Consider the following 21,425-nt stretch of genomic DNA (forward strand, 5'->3'; position numbering starts at 1 on the left):
CGAAATAAAACCTCACACCTGCATCTGTGTACAAATATATTTTCTCAGACAAACACGACACAAACGCAGCAGCAGTAAATACCCATGATGCAACAGGAGAGCATCCATGAACTTCACATTCAGTGTCCACAAATACACTTTGCATAAAGTTCATGTTCAGTCATGCAAAAACACTTTGACGCACACAAAGGTGCCATGCACGACATCCCATAATGCACTGCGTATGAAATACTGCAGATTATAAACTGTAAACTATAAACGAAAAACAGGAAAAAGTTACGAAAAAGAAAATAGATTGTTAGTGGTGAGAAGTCGGCAAAAAGTAGAGTCCAGGTAAAAGGATTCTGTTAAAAGAATGAATAAAACAAACCAGTAAAGTGACGAGTAAATGCATCTTAAAGTGGAGGAAGTATTCAGACCTCTAAAATACCACAAAACATTTAAGAAAAAATAGTATTAAAAGTATTAAAATGGCACCGAGAATGTTTTATATTCTTTGATTCGATTATTATTATTGATCATGCATTCATGTTCATGCAGGAATCAACAGAGCATTAAAATACCATAGAAATAAAATAAATACACAGTTGGGCTTAATATTAAGAATGTTAAATTATTAAAAAATATTTTTGTATTTTCTCTGAGATTAAGATAAAAAAATACTAATCCAGTTTTTGGTCCCTGTTGTAGAGGTTGAACATTCATGATCTAATACAAGCTATAATCCTAAAAAATCTGTCTATTTAAAAAATATAAAGAAAGAGAAGAAAGAAAAACTCGATGTGTGGAAGAGCAACAACGACGTTTTCCTCCAGAAAAACACAAAACTTCATGAGACAACAACATGAAAATGAAATAAAGTGAATGAAGAGTCCTCTGAGTTACAATCAAGTCTCATTGGAAAGGGGCGAGCTGGGGGCGGGGCCAACTGGGGGCGGGATCAACTGGGGCGGGGCTTAGTTGGGGCGGGGCTAAGTGGGCGGGGTTAAGTGGGGGCCGTCCTCCGGCGTTTGACAGGAGTTTGTCCAGATTCTGTCTTCAGCTCTCGGTACTGCATCTGTCTCACACACACACAGACACACACACACACACACCACACACACCACACAAAAACACATAGCAATTAGTTTAAATATCCTTGCTATAAGACATACCCCCCCGGCCCCCCTCCCTCTTTAACGGTCACGCACCACTTGGACATCGGACGGGACGCGGGACAGGAAGTCCAGCAGCTCGTTGTTGTCGATCAGATACGGATCTCGCAGCTTCTTGGTGAACTTGTTGACACCTGAGGAGGACGAGACACACTTGTACCCACGCGGAGACAAACCTGAGTACACACATGTACGTCTGAGTACTGACCCCAGGCCAGCAGCAGGTACCGCAGGGGGACGAGGTAGAGGAGCACGGTGGCCGAGGACAAGACGGCGATGGCCAGCCAGCTGAGGAACGGCACGGTCCAGTTAACGGTGCTGAAGACAAGAGAGACAACTTCAGAGACTACTTCAGGGACAAGAGACGACTTCAGGGACAACTTCAGAGACTACTTCAGGGACAACTTCAGAGACGACTTCAGGGACAAGAGACGACTTCAAAGACGACTTCAGAGACTACTTCAGAGACAACTATAGTTCATAAATCTTTAGCTTGAGGTCAATATGAACGAGTGAATAAAGGGAGCATCAATCCAACATGAATGTACACAAAGCTTAATTCCATTCCAAAGAGGAGGGACTTCCTGTGATCACTCTTTATTTGCACTACAGAGAGCTCCGCCTCTCTTCTTTAGCCCCTCCCCCCCCAGCAGGATACCCACTTCTTCATCCTCTCTCCGTAGGACGCCACGTCGTCCAGCGCGCTCTGGACGCTGATGAACACGTCCTGGATGGCGTACAGTTTGTCCATGAAGCCCTTTGGCTCCGCCTCCTGAAACACACAATGGAAAAAGGTCTCAATCTCATTGGATCACGGCTGACATAAACGCGTTGCCACGGCGACGCTACCTTGTCCTCTCTGTCCTCTTCTTCGTCCTCCCACTCGAACATGGCGTCCAGGGACTGCAGCAGGGGGAAAGGAAAATGTTTAAGTATGTGAGGGGGGCGGCGGCTGAGTCCCGGTGTCCTGGTCTGCTCACCGTGTCCGTGGTCCCTCTGATGGAGGACATGACGTAGTTCCAGACCAGCAGCAGCAGCAGAGCCATCGGCAGCATGTAGACCTCAAAGTTCCACACGACCACTACGAAGAGCTGAGAGGAAGACACCTCAGGACCTAGTCCTGATCCTCCATGTGGACCAGGCTCACTTCAGTCCTGATCCTCCATGTGGACCAAGCTCACTTTAGTCCTGATCCTCCATGTGGACCAGGCTCACTTCAGTCCTGATCCTCCATGTGGACCAGGCTCACTTCAGTCCTGATCCTCCATGTGGACCAAGCTCACTTTAGTCCTGATCCTCCATGTGGACCAGGCTCACTTCAGTCCTGATCCTCCATGTGGACCAGGCTCACTTCAGTCCTGATCCTCCATGTGGACCAAGCTCACTTTAGTCCTGATCCTCCATGTGGACCAGGCTCACTTCAGTCCTGATCCTCCATGTGGACCAGGCTCACTTGTTAGAGGTCTATGGAGGACTCTTACTGCTCACACACTTAAGACACATGCCCATGTGTGTGTGTGTGTGTGTTGATGTGTATGTGTGTGTGTGTGAGTGTGTGTAGATGTGCGTGTGTGTGTGTGTATGTGTGTGTGTAGATGTGTATGTGTGTGTGTATGTGTGTGAGTGTGTGTGTGTAGATATGTGTGTGTAGATGTGTATGTGTGTGTGTGTGTGTGTAGATGTGTATGTGTGTGTGTGTGTGTGTGTGTAGATGTGTATGTGTGTGTGTGTGTGTGTGTGTGTGTGTATGTGTGTGTGTGTGTGTGTATGTGTGTGTGTGTGTGTGCTTCACACCACAAAGGAGATGATGCTCCTCTGTGCAGACTCCCACTCGAAGCAGCTGTTAATAAACGCTCCGTAGCTGATCAGGACCATGATGCACCTCTTCACGCGGTTAAAGTTCTGCTGCAGAAGCTGAGGGATGAAAAGATGGTGATATGAATGAATACTATAAATATTAACATAGACTTTATTTAAATATTCTTACATCTAGCAGTATTATCTTTCTTTTTGCCTAAATAAATATAATAATTAACAATAATAATAACAATGCACATGGCAAACCTGCTTGGAGACTTTAGGTTCCTCCTCGATGTATTTCTGCTCTGCAGGAACGACTGACCTGAGAGCAGCTTTAACCTGCAGAGGACGACAGCAGGTCATGTGACCCAGGACATGTAGCTCTGAGACGCAGTAGCTAGCACTGAAGTACCTGAGGGTACCTCTAGTAGCTAATATTGATGTACCTGAGGGTACTTCTAGTAGCTAGTATTGACGTACCTGAGGGTACCTCTAGTAGCTAGTATTGACGTACCTGAGGGTACCTCTAGTAGCTAGTATTGATGTACCTGAGGGTACCTCTAGTAGCTAGTATTGACGTACCTGAGGGTACCTCTAGTAGCTAGTATTGACGTACCTGAGGGTACCTCTAGTAGCTAGTATTGACGTACCTGAGGGTACCTCTAGTAGCTAGTATTGAACTACCTGAGGGTACCTCTAGTAGCTAGTATTGAAGTACCTGAGGGTACCTCTAGTAGCTAGTATTGAAGTACCTGAGGGTACCTCTAGTAGCTAGTATTGACGTACCTGAGGGGACCTCTAGTAGCTAGTATTGAAGTACCTGAGGGTACCTCTAGTAGTTAGCACTGAAGTATCTCTCTACTCACGGTGTTGTACACCAAATCGATCTCCAGGTAGATGGTTCCCTTCGTTCTTCCGGTCAGCTCTTTGTTTTTCAACTCGTAACTCTTCTGCTCTCCGTTTCGTATCTGAAGTAAAAAGACGTCGCTGCAGGTTCATCAGTCGGCCCCCGGTGTACCTGTGGTAGTCTCCCCCCTGTCTTCATGTGCTGTACACCTGTTGTTCCCCTCACACTCACGTGTAGTAAAGGTATGGCCACCTTCCCCAGGAAGTCGGCGCTGCGGTCGCGGTCCTCATCGAACACCGTCACCTCCAGCACGGCGTGGATGTCTTTGACGTTGCTGAGGAGGGAGAGAAGCACACCTGTCTTCATGCTCTATGTTCAAACGCCATTCTGGGGATTTATCGTATGACAAAAGGGAGACGTATTCACTGATTGGATTACACCGTGTTTGGATCAGTATTTAGAATGGTCCCTCTGACCTGGAACCAAACCAAAATTAACTATTCTAGTTAATATCCATAAGCATTGATTTACATGTTTGGTTAAAATACATTTGAAGTGATAATAAAGACATGGAGATGAATAAGTGAGCAGTACTAAAATGTGAACACAGAACGCTGACATGAAGTATTCAGAGTAGTACTAGAGTTTAACAGGGTGAAGTACTGGTAGTACTCCGGTGGACTCACAAGGTGAAGACTTTGTTCCACTCTGGATTCAGGTTCTTGTAAACAGTGGGAGTCTGCAGCCGGTCGTTATTCAGCTCCAGTACACAGAAGGGATCGCTCTTACCTACAAGTACACATATAACACAGTATAAACAACTGTACTGAATATTAAGTACTAGGCAGGAGTATAAAGTATTACATAGGTATTTAAGTACCTTGTAGTAACATAAAGTACAGTACAAGATTTATTAAGTAGTAGTGTAGATCCAGTAGATAATGTATAGAGTACCTCATAGTAGTATAAAGTAGAGTACAGGGAGTATTGAGTACCATATAGTAGGTGAGATCCAGTAGATAATGGACAGAGTACCTTGTAGTAGTATAAAGTACAGTATAGGAGGTATTTCTGATTACCTGTTACGTCTGCTGCCATGAGTCCTTCTGCTCTCATGACCTTCACCTGGACGATGCCAACATCCTTGATGTTGGAGAAGGACCTCAGCGCGCCCTGCGGGGGAGAAGACAGGAAGTACTTCATAGCGCTGTGTTTTTTTCCCGTCCTTCCTTCTTCGGATCTGACCGTTAGCCTCTAAGAGAGCCGCTCACGTAGCGTGCGAGAACCTCGCGGCGCTCCAGCGGGTCATCGAGTGGCGTGAGGGAGAGGTCGGCGATGGAGACGTGGGAGGAGGCGGTCAGCGTGACCAGCAGCACCAGGAGGCCCCGGGACTCCTCCAGGAGAAGGTCCAGGTGGTGGGTCCGCTCCTTGGGCAGGGTGGACAGGTCCAATTGGCAGCTGGTGGGAAGGAACAGGGTAAAAGTACACACAGAGTACACGTAATGTACACACAAGGAGCACACATGTGGTCAGAATGAAGGTCAGACTGAAATCAGAATTATTTATTAATAAACATTTTTAATATATTTTATACAACCCAATAAAGCCAAAGAAAATATACCAAAATATAGAATGTACATTTAAACACATATATTATGATGTCAGATCATTTACACGTTAGGTAGTCGTTTAGAAGGTTTGGCGGCTGAGTTTTCTCTATGACTCCTCCAGGAGTTTTAGTGAGCCTGTAGGAGGTTCTTCACACCCTTTGGAAAGTTCTGGTAATCATTGAGAAGGTCCTGGAGATCCTTAAGGGTTGAATATGGGACGACTAGGTTTAGTGGTGATTGAAAAGGTTCTAAATCCTTTAGAAGGTCCTATCTAGGGTTCATGGAAACAGCTTTTGAGGGGGTCTTAGAACCCTGTAGCAGGTTTAGCTGACATTGGAAATGTTTTAGAGATCCTTAAGGATCTTCTATGGCTCCTTTAACTGGTGATTGGAAAGGATCTAGACATGTCAGAGTGCTGGAGGGGGTTTATGGGTCATTGAAAGGGTTCTAGAGGTTATTTCGGGTGCTCTATGAGTCTCTCAGGACATTGAGTGGTCATTGAGGAGGTTCTACGTCCTGTCGGAGATATAGATATCAAGGGATCATTGAAAAGGTTCTGGAGAAACTGTTTGTTGTTATTGTTTTATCCGATGCTTCTTGTTTTCAAATTAAGTTCAAATTAAACAAATAAATGCAGACGAAGAGGGAAGACACCTACTGACCGCCCGAGGAAGTCGTCTCTCCTCCCGGTGTCTTTGTCCCACACCGTGATCTCCAGCACCCCCCCGGTCTCTTCGTACATATGGAGGTCAAACTGCTCCCTCCATTGGGGACTCAGCGTCTTTGGCACAGTCTGCACACAAATGCATTGTGGGAAACATGCTCTCAGTTTGAAGAAGCCCTGCTTTCGGAGACTGACCCGAGGTCAGCGGTACCTTGCTGCGGTACTTCTGGGGTCCCAGCCTGAACTTGACGTACGGGTCGCTCAGGCCGTTGGGGTCCATGGGGATCAGGTTCCGGCCTTCGATCAGCGCGATGCTGACGATGCCTCGCCAGAGCTGAGATTTACGATGAAGGTCTGAGAGACGCAGCGACTGCTGCCGATGGTCCACACACACACACACACACAAACCTTTATTCAAATGTCAGGTAGAAGAAGCACAACAAGCAGCCTGTTCTTCATATGTGAGCTTGATACGAATGATGAGCAAGGTTTATATTCTCCAATGTTTTAAAGGATTTTTAAGTTAGCCTGATTATGTTAACCTGATGGTATGGTGTTGGCCCAATAACATCTCATTAACTGATATAAACATCACCTTAGTCTGACAGAAGGATGTTAGCCTCATAGCTCACATTAGCATTATAATATCACGCTAACCTGGTAACATTGTGTTACCATGGCAAAATCACATTAGCCTGATGTAAACCCGGTAACAGCACATGATAGCTTGATAACATAACATTAGCCTGATAACGTCACGGTAGCCTGATAACGTCACGTTAGCTAGATAATGTTAGCCTAATAGCATCATGATAGCTTCATGTTGGCCTGATAATGCAATGATGTTAGCCAGATAAAGTTAGCCTGATGGAAAATAGTGTCTTGAATTAACCTGATACCATTATGGTAGCCAGATAACGTCACGTTAGCCGGGTTAGTCTGATAGCATCGTGTTAGCTTGATGTTAGCACATTAGCCTGCATGTTAATCCATTTGAACAACAGGGCCTTGTTACAGCAGGAAATGAAAGCAGCTACAACACAAACTATGTTCACATGCAAACTAATATTTGTGTTATTCTGAACACAAAATGTGATACATACTATATATACTATATATACATAGTATACTGTCCTCTTTCAAATATTGGTGCATGTAAACGTAGTAATGTAAGAGCAGAATACACATTTGAAGACACAACAACATTTGAAAAACCTTCAACACAAAACTTGATATGAATGATATTAACACGAGCAAAAGGAAACGATGTCAGAACGCAATGATGATGACGAGGGGGAAGACGATGAGGAGGATGAGGATTTACCTTAGTGGATCTTTTCCAGGACCTCCTGAGCAGCATTGTCTGAATATACATTAAATCACATTAATTCCACTGAAGTCTGTCTGGAATGAGACTCTTGACTCGACTTCTAGTGGCCAACATGGGTATTACAGCAACAAACATTACTGTTAAAACCAAAAGTTATCCCTCAAAACCATAAACACAGGAGAGAAAAGATATTTTTCCGCTTCTCTCTGCAAGGTTTCCGTATTCAAGGATTAATCAATAAAAAAATAATGAATTATCATTAGCTGCAGCATGCACTTATCGATAACTCTCTTTAGATATGTCGGTACGTACCGCCGAGTCCCGGCGCTCCTCCACCGGACTGTCTTTGGGGGTCAGGGTGACGGAAAGATCCAGGGAGCCCAGGTCCTGATCCGGGTGCTGAGGGTCCTTCAGCTCCAGGGTCACAGGTATCGTCCTGCAACCACATAGGTGGCAACATGGAGCGAACCTCAAGAGCGGTGTTTTATAAGCTATATCTTCAACTCGAGAGATGGACCCCCCCAGGGTCTGAGACCGAAAGGACCAACATGCCGCCTTTAAGTTTCGCAATCACACCGGAGAGGAACCCTTTGGTTTGTTGTTCTGAAGCCTCAACTTATGGCGTCACCATCTTGTTTATTATCTAGCAGGAAACAAGAAGTGAACCTATGTCGACTGACGACGCCGTATACCTCTTTGGTAGGGACCTGTCAATCAGCCTGTAACCCCGCCCTAAAGCTTGCCCTCTTTATCGTCTGTTTGACTCTAAATGGACCATCTTTCACTAAATGAACATCATGCTGCATTGAAGAAGACTTGAAACTAGAGACTGAGACCATAAACTCATGTTTACAATGTTTACTGAGGGAATAAATCAAGAGAGAAGTAGAGTCATTTCCTCATAGACGTCTATGGGAGCAGAGGAGTCGCCCCCTGCTGGTTACTACACAGAAGTCGAGTCATTTCCTCATAGACGTCTATGGGAGCAGAGGAGTCGCCCCCTGCTGGTCACTACACAGAAGTAGAGTCATTACCTCATAGACGTCTATGGGAGCAGAGGAGTCGCCCCCTGCTGGTCACTACACAGAAGTAGAGTAATTTCCTCATAGACGTCTATGGGAGCAGAGGAGTCGCCCCCTGCTGGTCACTACACAGAAGTAGAGTCATTTCCTCATAGACGTCTATGGGAGCAGAGGAGTCGCCCCCTGCTGGTCCCTACACAGAAGTAGAGTCATTTCCTCATAGACGTCTATGGGAGCAGAGGAGTCGCCCCCTGCTGGTCACTACACAGAAGTAGAGTCATTTCCTCATAGACGTCTATGGGAGCAGAGGAGTCGCCCCCTGCTGGTCACTACACAGAAGTAGAGTCATTACCTCATAGACGTCTATGGGAGCAGAGGAGTCGCCCCCTGCTGGTCACTACACAGAAGTAGAGTCATTTCCTCATAGATGTCTATGGGAGCAGAGGAGTCGCCCCCTGCTGGTCACTACAGAGAATGACGCTTGAACACACAACAACCTGAACAAACTTTCTTCCAGTCATTATGATAAAGTTGATAAGATAACGTTTAAGGGTTAGAAAACAAACTGGAACATGAGGAGTTGTTTTTGAAAAATAACCATAAACGATTCCTATCCAGAGACTGAGGAAGACGAGGCTCGGTGGTCAATGCTGGTGGAGCTGAAGGCTTTGATGAGAATGCATCGCTCTTCACAGTTTTCTTTTCCAGGATTAGCTGATAAAAAGTACTTTTTGTATGACTCACAACAACAGGGCGACTCCATCTGTGGAGTAAGAGCTGTGAAGAAGCTTCGCTCACATCCTCTCCAGAGTCTTCTATTATGTAATGGGGAGGGACAGGAAGTCTTTACAAGTGTCAGGTCCAATCAGTTTTAAGGACAAGAACGACGTCCCTGCGACCTTTTAACCCTCGATGGGGCTTTGCTGCAGAAAAACTTGAACCAACGGAATAGATGAAGAAGGGAGGTGCTGTCCGTCAACAGTGATGTCACTTCCCCTTTTCACATGTGCTGTGTGAAATACTCAAAATAATGAAATGTGGTTGTCATGGCAACGCAGCCCCCTGTGCTCACCAGTCAGTGTCTTTCTATTCATGCAGTTCAGGCGCCCAGGTACCGGGAGGGGGCGGGACCTGTTGATACGGTCTTCTAAAAGGGTTTATGTCCTTTTCCTCTGGATCAATATGTGTTAGAATCACTTAACGCTCACACAGCCTTATGTGTGTATATATGAGTGGGAACATGAGTTCAATCTGATTTGTTGTGTGTTTGTTAAAGAGACACAAAGATGAAAACACACCTCTGCTGCTCCAGAGACTCCAGGTGAAGGTACGCTGAACCCATGAAGTCATCCTGAAGGCCAAAGTCGTAGTCAAACACCTGCAGAGGAGCAGCAGACACGTCCTCTTCATTCATAACTGCTGTGTGTATGCGTGTGTGTGTGTGTGTGTGTGTGTGTGTGTGTGTGTGTGTGTCTACCTTCACATACAGAGGGTCACTCAGACAATCCAGACACAGAGTGCTTCTCTCCTCCCACACGGGGTTGAGGTTTTTGTGGATGGTTTTGCTTCTGAACACTTCTTTACCCGCCAGCTTGAACTTGACATACGGATCGCTGCTGCCTGAAGGAAGAGACCAATCAGAAGGACAGGAAACACAAGGGGGCGGAGCCTCAGAGCTACAGCACTCACCTCCTCGGTCTCTAACGGCCAGGTTGCGTCCTCTCTTCAGTTCCACCTCCAGCTTGTACATCCCTGAGCTGGGGGGGGCGAGTCGCTGTCGAGGGGGGGGGGGGGGGGGGGGCGTTGATGTAAAAGCTGCACAGAACAAGCCGACTCCTCGAGAGGAAATTAAGCTGCAGACCTGACTTCCTCTTGTGTCCTACACCGCTCATTAGCACACGCTAACAGGAAGTAACACACACAGCCTCCTCCCCTCTGATCGCTGCTACGATGCTAACACGCTAACATGCTAACCTGTTCTGTAACTAAAATGATGGATCAAGGAGCAACCTGTACTTTCTGAAGTATTTGATATAACCTGAATGTGAATTTGCAGTTCTGTTTTACAATAAAAGGTTGGAATCTAAAGCTTTTTAATGATGTTTTTTAATCCGATTCATTGATTAATCGAAAAAAGAATTGACCGATTGATCGATTATCAAAATAATAGTTAGTTGCAGCCCGACTCACGTGCAATCAATAAATCACACACACACACACACACACACACACACACACACACACACACACACACACACACACAGACACACAGACAGACACACACACACACACACACACACACACACAGAGTTACAGACACACACACAGACACACACAGACACACACAGTTACAGACACACACACACACACACAGAGTTACAGACACACACACACACGCACACACACAGACACACACACACACACACAGAGTAGAAGATGGAGCACGAGGAGGTGTTTTTCATTACGTGTGTATTTAGTTTGTTTAGTATATTATACATAATTAAAGCCATCACTCATCGATCGTATTGATCGGTAACTCACCGGCTGCTCATCCCGGCTCTCCGCCTCCCCGCTGCCCCCCGGGGGCTCGGCCAGCTTCTCCAGGCACGCCGCCCCGAGGGAGGAGCTCTTGTGGTGCGCCACGGGGGGCTTCTGCGGCGGCGGCTCCTCCCGCCCGAGCCCGGGGCCGGAGAAGAGCAGGTCGGGCTGCGAGGACGAGATCACCCGGTCCAGGACGGCCAGTTCCCTCCGCTTCATCTTCTTGAAGATCCCCCCGCCTCTGTCCTTCTTGTCCTCGGGGTCCCTGGAGCCCAGCTTGGGGCTGAGCAGCGGCTTGGCTCGGGCCTGGAGATGTCTCCAGATGGTGGTCTGCGGCGGGGACGCGCCGCTCGGCTCCATCTGCAGGTCCGGAGACCCACTCACACACGGGCCGCTGGTTCCGGGTCGCCCCCCTTTTCCTCGCGGGGATGTCGAGAGCAGCAGGCGGGGGGAGATGACAGCAGAGCCCGCCTCCACCTGGCTGGTTCCAGCCCTCCAGCCACCTCTCCTCCTCCGCTACGTCAGTGACGTGCTGCGGCTCGCGCTGCTGCCCCCTGGTGCACAAAGGATGCCACGTGATGCAGCTCCATCTCCACAGTGAAATACGTCTCCCAGTGCCCAGTGAGGTCTACAGTGTGTTAGTGTTTGGTGTGAAGATGTGAAGGCTCTCTGTGGTCCTGATGTCATCACAGAGCTCCTTCCACCATCTAGGAGCAGGACAGCAAAGAGTGGAGATCTAGTCCAGTGTTTTGCTCTCAGTGAGGGAGGAACAAGCAGCTTGATGTTGGGATGGAGGGTTTCACCAGGTCCTGAATGGAGACTGGACCCCATCCATCCAGACCATCAAAGACCAGTCCACTGTGGACCGACCCAAAGGCTTCACTTGGACCTCCGGAAGGAGGAGAGCTCAGCTCCTCCTCCTTCTCCAGGAGCAGAGCTTCTCCTCTCTGGAGACCCAGCACGTGGTACAGAACCTGCTTGAGAGAAGGGAGGCCCGGGAGAACCAGAACCAGGTCTGAGGGTGAGACTGTGAGACCCTGGTGGAGACGCTAACCCTTCAGAACCAACGCCCATTAAATGTTCCTCTAGGAACGTCAACTAAAAGGATTTTAAAGAACATCCTAATGAAAGTTTAGGTAAAAATACAAGTATTATTTCATTAAGCAACATTGATGTAAGAAAACAGACACTTTGAAGTGAAAAACATGATTTTATTTTGTTTTATAAGCCTCAGTTACAGTTGTTTTCGTAACACTTGACACTTGAACACTTGGAATATTTTTATTGTTGTCTAATACGTTTTTGGGAACCTGGTCCAAGTTGTAAAAGCTAATGATATTGATTATTATATTCAAACAAATAAAAATGGACTTGTTTCCTCCTCCTGATTGTGAACTTTAACACTTTATGGAGGACTAGAAGAGGATTTGGATCCTCTTGTTCGATAACAACTAATAATGATCAATACGATCATTCATCTCATGTGGTGCTTCACAACAAAAACACCTCCACTCATGACCAACTAAACTCACCTGGCTGCAATAAAAAAGGTCAGCTATTAAAATCAGGTGCATTTCCCAGCATGCAGTTTGGTGGAGGTTTGAGAATCGGGGGAACGAGATCAGATTCTGGTTCACATGTGGGATGTGAGGTCAGAGGTCACAGGTCCTGCTCGTGCATCTGCTGCTGCATCTTCTGAAGCATCTGCTGCATCCTCCTCAGCTGCAGGGGGGGGGGGGGGGGGGGGCAGCCAATGAGTTGCATGTTCACACATGCCCACGTAACCCCTGCAGAGAGGATTCTTATTGTTTTAATTCCCACTCACTTGGTCGTCTTTCTTCTTGATGAGTTTCTCCGTCTCTGCGTCGGGGGAGGACAGCGGCGGGGGGGGCAGGGGGCTCTGCACCCGCCGGTCGGGGTTCATCCTCCTGCGGGAGACACAAGGAGAAGCATGAGGAGCGGCACAGAGGGGTGTGGGTGGATGTGTCGTGTGCCGTGGTACCCGCTGAGCGCGTGGATGCACTGCGCTCTGTAGCTCTCGTAGTGACCCTCGCTGGTCACGTCCTTCAGGTCGTGCATGTGGGTTCTGATCAGCATGGTCCTCAGCTTCACAAAGTCGCAGTGGGACGGGTTCTCCACTGCGTACAGGGGGAGTGGGGGGGTGTTAGGGTCAGTCCCTGGGGGGTCTGCGATGGATCTCTGAGGGTCTCTTACCCTCCACGATGCCCCACGGGTAGAGCCGCCCTCTGACCCTCTGACCCCGGGCCTCCACCACCGTGTTGCTGCCGATCACAGCGAAGGGACAGCTCGCCTGCAGAGTCATCAAAACAAGCACATCACGCATACTTAGCACAGATGCTAACTGGCCCCCGCTCCCTGCTAACAGGGAATCTCAGGATGGTGTGAGAATAAAGCTGCTGCTTTGCTTTGGCTAATCTTCTGAGGACGGACAGCTGCTCCGTGTCCTGGTCCAAGTGTCCCGGAGCAAGACACCGCTGCCCAACAGGCTAAATGACACTACCATCCATCTGTAAGTTAGATAGTGTAGTAGGAATACAGTATACAATACCACATACTGCTTGTACTACTTGTACTACTTGTACTCTCTTCACCTTCAGCTCTCTGTCTTGACGCTTGAACTCGTCGTCCTCGTCTGAGTCGCAGTCCGGGAACTGATAGACCTTTATCCCGTATTCGTCTATTTCCTCCCTGAGCTGGAGGGACGACGCGCACACACACACACACACACACACACACACACACACACACACACACACACACACACACACACACACACACACACACACGCACACACACACACACACTTAGTGCACACATCCAGCAGGAAGTCGCCGCCCTGATAAAGATTTGCAGTCGAGATCAAATCTCTGTTGAGAAAGTCTGAGTCACTAAAATGAGTTTTAAATATGAGGCGTCATTTATGTGAAAAACTCCTTCTCCTCGACTCTAAAGTCATTACTTTGGTATATTTTTTAAATTACATTTTTTTCCTCTAACATTATTTTGCCATTTAAAATCCTTTATAATTCTTGTTTTAACTAAATAATCCTTATAAAGTCACATATTGTAAACCTATAGCCAATAATAAGGAGGTTTAAAGTGTCCATCTGACCTGCAGCACATGCTTCACATTGACGTCACGTATGTAACGTGCTCCTGACTCACCTTCTCCTTGAGCCTCTTCACCTCGGGGGGGGTCAGGCAGTCGGCTTTAGCGATCAGAGGCACCACGTTCACCTTCTCCTGCAGCGCCTTCATGAACTCCACGTCGACGGGGCGGAGCCTGCAGGGACCACATGACCTCCGCTGAGCGGTGCACACACACGCGTGTGCAGCGTGTGCTCCGTGTGCAGCGTGTGCTGCGTGTGCTCCGTGTGCAGCGTGTGCACCGTGTGCACCGTGTGCTCCTACCCGTGTCCGAAGGGGGGGATGAAGTAGAGGCAGCAGTGCACTCGGTGGTCCTGGATGTTCTTCCTGTTCAAGCCGCTCTCGTCTCTGAAGTAGAACTCAAACTGCTGCTCGATGTACTCGCTGACCGGCCTCCAGCTGCACAAACACACCTGCGTGTACTTTTACTGCTGAATGTACTGCAGACACTTAGAGGGACGCAGGTCCTGAAAGTACTGCACAGACATGAGGTACTTGTACTTTACTGGAGTATTGCCTAATTGAAGGGAGCTATGCCACTTATTATCATGTTTAATCTATTTATATATATATATATACTCTTTCATTGTAATGCTCTTTGTAACTTTGTTTTGAAATTTGATCTATAAATTAAATTGTTATTAAATTGTATCAGAGCTTAAAATGTGAAATAAAAGGTGGATTAAGATACCAAACAAAATGTCAATGATTCTTTACTAATAAAACTTGATCAAAGCAAATCGATCAAATGCAAACAACAGAACAAACATGAAGCTGCTTTATTATTACAGTTATTGTTTATTATTATTTATATATCTGCATAGCTTGGATGTATTATTACCCTATAATATATATATATAGTTATTATTTAAGGCCTCACCACTCGCTGTTGTTGACGGCGTCTCCGAAGCCCGGCGTGTCCACGATGGTCAGCCGCAGCTTCACGCCCTTCTCCTCGATGTCCACCGTGTGCCGGCTGATCTCCACCGTCTGAGCGACCCGCTCTGAGCCACAGAAAGTACTACAAGTACTACAAGTACTACGAGCACGCGCCGCTACCAGTACTACAAGTACAAGTACTACAAACACACTGTCAAAATACTCAGACACAGGTACTTAACAGTAAAACATACTCTCAGTGTGAATACAAAAAGCCGTTATAAAATGATGTATAAGTCGATGTACCACAGAGTATTAGTTGTACTGATGGACTCACCTTCTGCATTAAGCAGTTTTCTGTCTTTGTGGAGGTCCGTGAGGAACAAGCTGTTCACCAGAGTGGATTTACCCAAACCAGACTCACCTGGAACACAACGGTACAGGAAGTGGTCAATCACACACACCAAAATCAGGACTTTCAGAATAAGAGATTTGACCCTCTTTAATTTAGCTTAATCTGATTCTAATATCAAAATGATTTTATAAAGAACAAGATGTAAATAAAGCCAAAGTTAAGCCACAATATGATAATATAATAAAATAATACTACATTTTACTGATTTGCAGCAAAACTGTATATGATAAAATATTAAAATAATGGAAAATAGAGTTGAGTTCATTGAGAAAAGCAAATTGAGTTAGTTTGAACTATTTAGTGAAATCATTGAGGATTCTGAAACGTTGCTAACGTTTGAATGAAGAGAATTGAATCCAGAGAAGCTCTCATAGCTTCTCCTTGGAAATATTTTCACTGGACGCGACTGAACCTATAAATGTGATGTTTGAAGGATGGAAGCTTCTCAGGGTTACAGTAAAGGTGAGTTGAAGAGCATCTAGGCTTCAATAGAAGGTCAATGTGTAACTTGAAAAGGTCTAAAAGACCATTATTAAATATGTTAAGTTGGGTTTTTAATTTATCGTTTACTAAAACTCTCATTTAGATGAATGTGAGGGTGCGTTTCATTTGGTCACCTGATGGTGGCGTCCTATAAACTAACAGAAAGCTAGCATTGACAAGCTAGTTACCAGTGATAGCTTTCTGTTAGCCCTCAGTTAGCGTTCTGTTAGCTTTCTGTTAGCCCTGTGTTAGCCCTCTGTTAGCATTCTATTAGCCCTGTTAGCTTTCTGTTAGCCCTGTGTTACCATTCTGTTAGCTTTCTGTTTGCCCTCTGTTTGCCCTGTGTTAGCTCTGTTAGATTTCTGTTAGCCCTCTGTTAGCGTTCTATTAGCTTTCTGTTAGCCCAGTGTTAGCTTTCTGTTAGCCCTGTGTTAGTGTTCTGTTAGCCCTCTATTAGCCCCCTGTTAGCCCTCTGTTAGCATTCTGTTAGCTTTCTGTTAGCTCTCTGTTGGCCCTCTGTTAGCCCTGTGTTAGCTTTCTGTTAGCCCTGTGTTAGCCCTGTGTTCGCCCTCTGTTAGCTTTCTGTTAGCTCTCTGTTTGCCCTGTGTTAGCTCTGTTAGATTTCTGTTAGCCCTGTGTTAGCATTCTGTTAGCCCTGTGTTAGCCCTGTGTTAGCGTTTTGTTAGCCCTGTGTTAGCGTTCTGTTAGCCCTGTTTTAGCCCTGTGTTAGCATTCTGCTAGCCCTGTGTTAGCCCTGTGTTAGCGTTCTGTTAGCCCTGTTTTAGCCCTGTGTTAGCATTCTGTTAGCCTTGTGTTAGCCCTGTGTTAGCGTTCTGTTAGCCCTGTTTTAGCCCTGTGTTAGCATTCTGTTAGCCCTGTGTTAGCCCTGTGTTAGCGTTCTGTTAGCCCTGTGTTAGCCCTGTGTTAGCCCTGTGTTAGCGTTCTGTTAGCCCTGTGTTAGCCCTGTGTTAGCCCTGTGTTAGCCCTTTGTTAGTCTTACACAGGTGAGGTGCCGTGGTTTCTCACCCGCCACCATGAGGGTGAAGTCGAATCCTTTCTTCACGGACTTCCTGTGCACCTGGTTGGGCAGCGTAGCGAAGCCAACATAATCTTTTTCCTACAAACAATAACAAAAATGAAATTAATTAACAGATATATGTTCATAAATGAAGATACTTGAACATTAATAGAAAGGTTTGTGGGCGTTGCCCAGCTAAGCTAAGCTATAATGCTTGTTTACGAGTGTTTCTATTTGTTAAGCTATATCAATATAAATACGGAAATTAAAACAATACATAAATTAAAGAACAAAATTTAATAAGTAATAGTACATAAGTTTAAGTAATATACAGTCAGTATGCAGTACTACGACGTTGTTCTAATATGCAGTTAAAGTACCGATAATGCGTTTTGGGGACGAGGTTTGACATTAATTTATTTCTTTATAAAGTAATAAAAATGTCCTTCTGGGTCAGTGGGCCATTTCCCATGATGCCTCGCGAGGCCCTGAGGTTCTCCACGGAACAAACAACGAGGAAACTAGGTCACATGAAAGAACCAAACTCCCATCATGCATCAGGGTTTTACACGCCGACCTGCTCTAAAAGTGGAGACGTGTGTGTGGGTTTGTTTGCTTCCATATATTGATGTTGTGTCTGTGGCACACACACACACTGACTCACACACACACACACACACACACACACACACACACTGACTCACACACACACACACACACACACACACACACACACACTCACACACACACACACACTGACTCACACACACACACACACACACACACACTGACTCACACACACACACACACACACACACACACACACTCACACACACACACACACTGACTCACACACACACACACACACACACACACTCACACACACACACACACTGACTCACACAGACACACACACACACACATTCACACACACACACTCACACACTCACACAGACGCACACACGCACACTTACACACTCACACAGACACACACTCACACACTCACGCAGACACACACTCACACACTCACACAGACACACACACACACACACTCACACAGACACACACTCACACACTCACACAGACACACACACACACTCACACACTCACACAGACACACACTCACACACTCACACACTCACACAGACACACACACACACACACTCCCACACTCACACAGACACACACACTGACTCACACAGACACACACACACGCACACTCCCACACTCACACAGACACACACAGACACACTCACACAGACACACACACACACACACACACACACACTCACACACACACACACAGACACACACCCACACACACACACACACTCCCACACTCACACAGACACACACACACACACACTCACACACTCACACAGACACACACTCACACACTCACACAGACACACACACACACTCACACACTCACACAGACACACACTCACACACTCACACACTCACACAGACACACACACACACACACTCCCACACTCACACAGACACACACACTGACTCACACAGACACACACACACGCACACTCCCACACTCACACAGACACACACAGACACACTCACACAGACACACACACACACACACACACACACACACTCACACACACACACACAGACACACACCCACACACACACACACACTCCCACACTCACACAGACACACACACTCACACACACACACACACATACACACACACACACAGCCTCAGCAGCAGGACGATCAGAATAAAGATGATTCATCTTCTTAAGACATCAAACAACTGAACAAACATGTTTCTATATTCATGGTACGAAAATCATCATTTTTAAAGCATCTTAATGCATAAAAGATGAAGTCAGATATTTTAATATTAATATTTGATGATCGGATTATTGGTTGTAAATACATATAAATGAGTCATTTTATCATCAAGTGATGAGAACATTTAAATAAACACATATTCGCAGCAGCTGGAATCATTGGATGTTTGAAGAACTCAATCTTTTTTGTGATCGATTAATCGACTCTCCTCGTGTCCAGATGTTTGTATGTTTCACTCAAAGGAGGAAGTGACGACACCCGAAATCTACCGACAGCGAGCGCAGCAGAGATCACACGCACACGCACACGCATCTCACCTGAGCATCCTCTGAGGCGGGAGGGACAAAGATGAAAGGACACAGTGAGGCACCGACTCTGCTCATCGATAATCGATCGCTTGGTGACGCGTTGATCAATTACCTGTTCGAGGCGCGCGGCTCCGGTGTCTGCTGCTCTCCGTCATCGGGCCGATGTGGGGGGGCCCGGGGGAAGAGTGGGGGGGGGGGGTGTCCGCGGTCCCGAGAATGAAGAAGCGGATCGTGCACGAGCTCCTCGCCGCCGCTGATAGAAAACGCGGGTCACGCGCGTATCGATGTTTTATGAATCATGCAAATGGGAATAAATTATGACCCAATGATTGTGATGAAGATGAAGAAGAGGAAGAGGACGATTTGATCGTTTGAGACGCCGCAGCGGATGCTGTCCGGTGCACGATGGGAGGCTCTTCATGAGTGACGCGTTCACACCACGTGGGGTCGCTGCAGCTCCGCTGCGCACTACGTCACAGGTTCACCTGCGCGGAGCGTCATCTGATGACGATGATGATTAATACTGATCAACAGATAATTATCATGATTAAAGTCGATATGAATAACAATAATAATAATAATAACACATGTGGGGTACGTATGTTTTATTATTAATAACAATTTTGATAGCAACTAACAGCAATTTGTATTTATAATAATAATGTACATATTTAAAAAATGGCAATAATAATAACATTAAAGCATTAGAAATTATAACATTAATTTAATTTAAGGATATAACATTTATAAAAATGATAATAGGAGAGTTATTATAATAATACAAATGGGGATAAGAGTGATGATAATAACAAAAGCTTTATTAATGATGACAATAGTAATAACAGCAGTAGTCGTAATGATTATGCTAATAATATAAAAGTAACTTTGATAAATCCTGCATGCTGGATATTATTATGTATACTGTACATGTGATAATACTGTGATGATCACTTTAAATCCCATTTCATGTTGAAGACAAATTAAATCATTGATATAATCTAATGATGTCATTGTTTAGACAAACGAATAAAGACATGAAGAGAAAGATGAAGGTGAAATGTTAATGTTGAAAGAAGTGATCACATCTTTTAGTTAAAACAGTAATAAAATGTATTAAATCATTGGATCATAATTATGAGCTTGAAAATTCCCATTTATTTATTTGCATATAAATGTTCACTTCCTGTCAGGAACTCTCTGTTTTCAGAGAAAATACCCTCCAACAATGCAGCATTGTGTTTCTGTGTGGGACCGTGACCCCCCCCCCACATGACCCCCCGCACCCCCCCTGACACCACACGAGTGTGAACTCTGCCACACGTCACATGGAGGGACTCGAATGAGAAAGAGGGTGACAGCGTGGGACTCCATGAAGGGGGGAGGGGGGGCGGGGGGGGGGGGGGGGGGGCAGACAATGAAGGACCCCCCTCCCTCCCAGGGGGACCTCTGTGTACTTGTGTATTCTTGTACTTGTGTACTTGTGTACTTGTGTACTTCTGCTGTCTGGCGGTCGAAAGGCGGTCGAACACGAGCCGCTCGGCCTGCGGGGCGGAGAGGAAGCATCGTATCCCAGAATGCACTCTGGTTTCAGCCGAGAAACGAGTTTACCAATGAAAACAATGATGATGGTGTGTGTACTATGCGTACTGTGCGTACTGCATGTGTGTGTCGTTGTGTATAAGTACTTCCTCCCCACAGCCTCTCTTCCAGCTGGAGGAAACACAGGAAGTGCTCCTCTCGTCTGCTGCGTGCTGATTGGCTGCCTCAGCAGGAAGTGCTTCTTTTGTGAACGGCCCTTTTCCCCTTTTCCCTGATGGGGGGCACAATGGAGGGGGAACGCTAGTATTAATTCAGTGGAAGCTGTTCTTTAGACGTTGTACAGTGTTTATAAGGTTCATCGTTGTTTCACATCAACGCACAACGTGTCACTTCTTACATCAGGATGTCGTCACCACGTAGAGACACACACCTCAAACCCATGTGACCTCAGAGAGCTCAGCGCTACAGATACCACATCACGTACACATACACACATACACATACATATATATATATATATATGTATGTATATATATATATATATACATACATATATATATATATATATATGTATGTGTGTATGTCTCACACACACAGACTGACGCACCTCGACAGGTGACACGTCGGTGTTGGTAATAAAAGGTGGTCCTTGTGGAAAAAGGAGGGGGGGAATGGGGGGGGGGATACAGGGAGAACAATGGAGTGGAAGGAAGGTGATAAGAGACAGGACATCCTCCCCCCCCCCCCCCCACACACACGCACAGCTGTCCATCAACACAAACCAACAAGCTGACATGAAGTCGTTGAATACGATGTATTTTACTCGTGTTTCGT

General features: G+C 46.1%; 2 protein-coding genes across 5 annotated transcripts; both read right to left on the bottom strand.

Moving 5' to 3' along the window:
• Window positions 1-13: 13 nt before the first annotated feature.
• On the bottom strand, window positions 14-11,466 carry mctp1b (multiple C2 domains, transmembrane 1b). 2 transcript variants are annotated; one of them, XM_062558734.1, is made up of 21 exons: window positions 10,969-11,466; window positions 10,117-10,201; window positions 9,905-10,047; window positions 9,726-9,805; window positions 7,718-7,841; window positions 7,400-7,438; window positions 6,287-6,448; window positions 6,074-6,204; window positions 5,073-5,259; window positions 4,881-4,974; window positions 4,488-4,590; window positions 4,033-4,135; window positions 3,821-3,922; window positions 3,219-3,293; window positions 2,949-3,068; window positions 2,135-2,245; window positions 2,004-2,057; window positions 1,817-1,926; window positions 1,363-1,472; window positions 1,191-1,288; window positions 14-1,057 (listed from the first exon to the last, which is right to left on the bottom strand). In XM_062558734.1, the coding sequence occupies exons 1-21, from the start codon at window positions 11,323-11,325 to the stop codon at window positions 986-988; spliced, it is 2,460 nt and encodes an 819-aa protein (XP_062414718.1). In that variant the 5' UTR covers window positions 11,326-11,466; the 3' UTR covers window positions 14-985. The 2 variants fall into 2 exon arrangements, with proteins under 2 accessions (XP_062414718.1, XP_037340993.2); XM_037485096.2 differs by having other exon boundaries at window positions 6,287-6,451.
• Window positions 11,467-12,184: 718 nt separating this feature from the next.
• septin5b (septin 5b) lies at window positions 12,185-19,493 on the bottom strand. 3 transcript variants are annotated; one of them, XM_037485453.2, is made up of 12 exons: window positions 19,165-19,493; window positions 19,062-19,072; window positions 16,937-17,027; window positions 15,350-15,436; window positions 15,014-15,137; window positions 14,398-14,532; window positions 14,152-14,269; window positions 13,578-13,679; window positions 13,180-13,276; window positions 12,968-13,103; window positions 12,791-12,893; window positions 12,185-12,687 (listed from the first exon to the last, which is right to left on the bottom strand). In XM_037485453.2, exons 1-12 carry the CDS (start codon window positions 19,205-19,207, stop codon window positions 12,625-12,627), a joined length of 1,110 nt encoding a protein of 369 aa, XP_037341350.1. In that variant the 5' UTR covers window positions 19,208-19,493; the 3' UTR covers window positions 12,185-12,624. The 3 variants fall into 3 exon arrangements, with proteins under 3 accessions (XP_037341350.1, XP_062414719.1, XP_062414720.1); XM_062558735.1 differs by having other exon boundaries at window positions 19,062-19,175; XM_062558736.1 differs by lacking the exon at window positions 19,062-19,072 and having other exon boundaries at window positions 12,187-12,687; window positions 19,165-19,183.
• Between the last annotated feature and the right edge of the window lie 1,932 nt (window positions 19,494-21,425).

Source organism: Pungitius pungitius, chromosome 18 (genome assembly GCF_949316345.1).
Source record: "Pungitius pungitius chromosome 18, fPunPun2.1, whole genome shotgun sequence".
In the NCBI taxonomy this organism is placed as follows: domain Eukaryota; kingdom Metazoa; phylum Chordata; class Actinopteri; order Perciformes; family Gasterosteidae; genus Pungitius; species Pungitius pungitius.

Excerpts from the sequence above, each read along its gene's own strand:
- septin5b (XM_062558735.1), bottom strand. The coding sequence starts at position 19,127 with ATGAGCAGAGTCGGTGCCTCACTGTGTCCTTTCATCTTTGTCCCTCCC. Across the intron at positions 14,270-14,397 it reads ATCCCCCCCTTCGGACACGG|GCTCCGCCCCGTCGACGTGG; the intron begins GTAGGAGCACAC and ends TGGTCCCTGCAG. Across the intron at positions 12,894-12,967 it reads TGCATCCACGCGCTCAGCGG|GAGGATGAACCCCGACCGGC; the intron begins GTACCACGGCAC and ends TGTCTCCCGCAG.
- mctp1b (XM_037485096.2), bottom strand. The coding sequence starts at position 11,325 with ATGGAGCCGAGCGGCGCGTCCCCGCCGCAGACCACCATCTGGAGACAT. Across the intron at positions 2,246-2,948 it reads GGAGCATCATCTCCTTTGTG|CTCTTCGTAGTGGTCGTGTG; the intron begins GTGTGAAGCACA and ends TCTTCCTCTCAG. Across the intron at positions 1,289-1,362 it reads GTACCTGCTGCTGGCCTGGG|GTGTCAACAAGTTCACCAAG; the intron begins GTCAGTACTCAG and ends CGTCCTCCTCAG.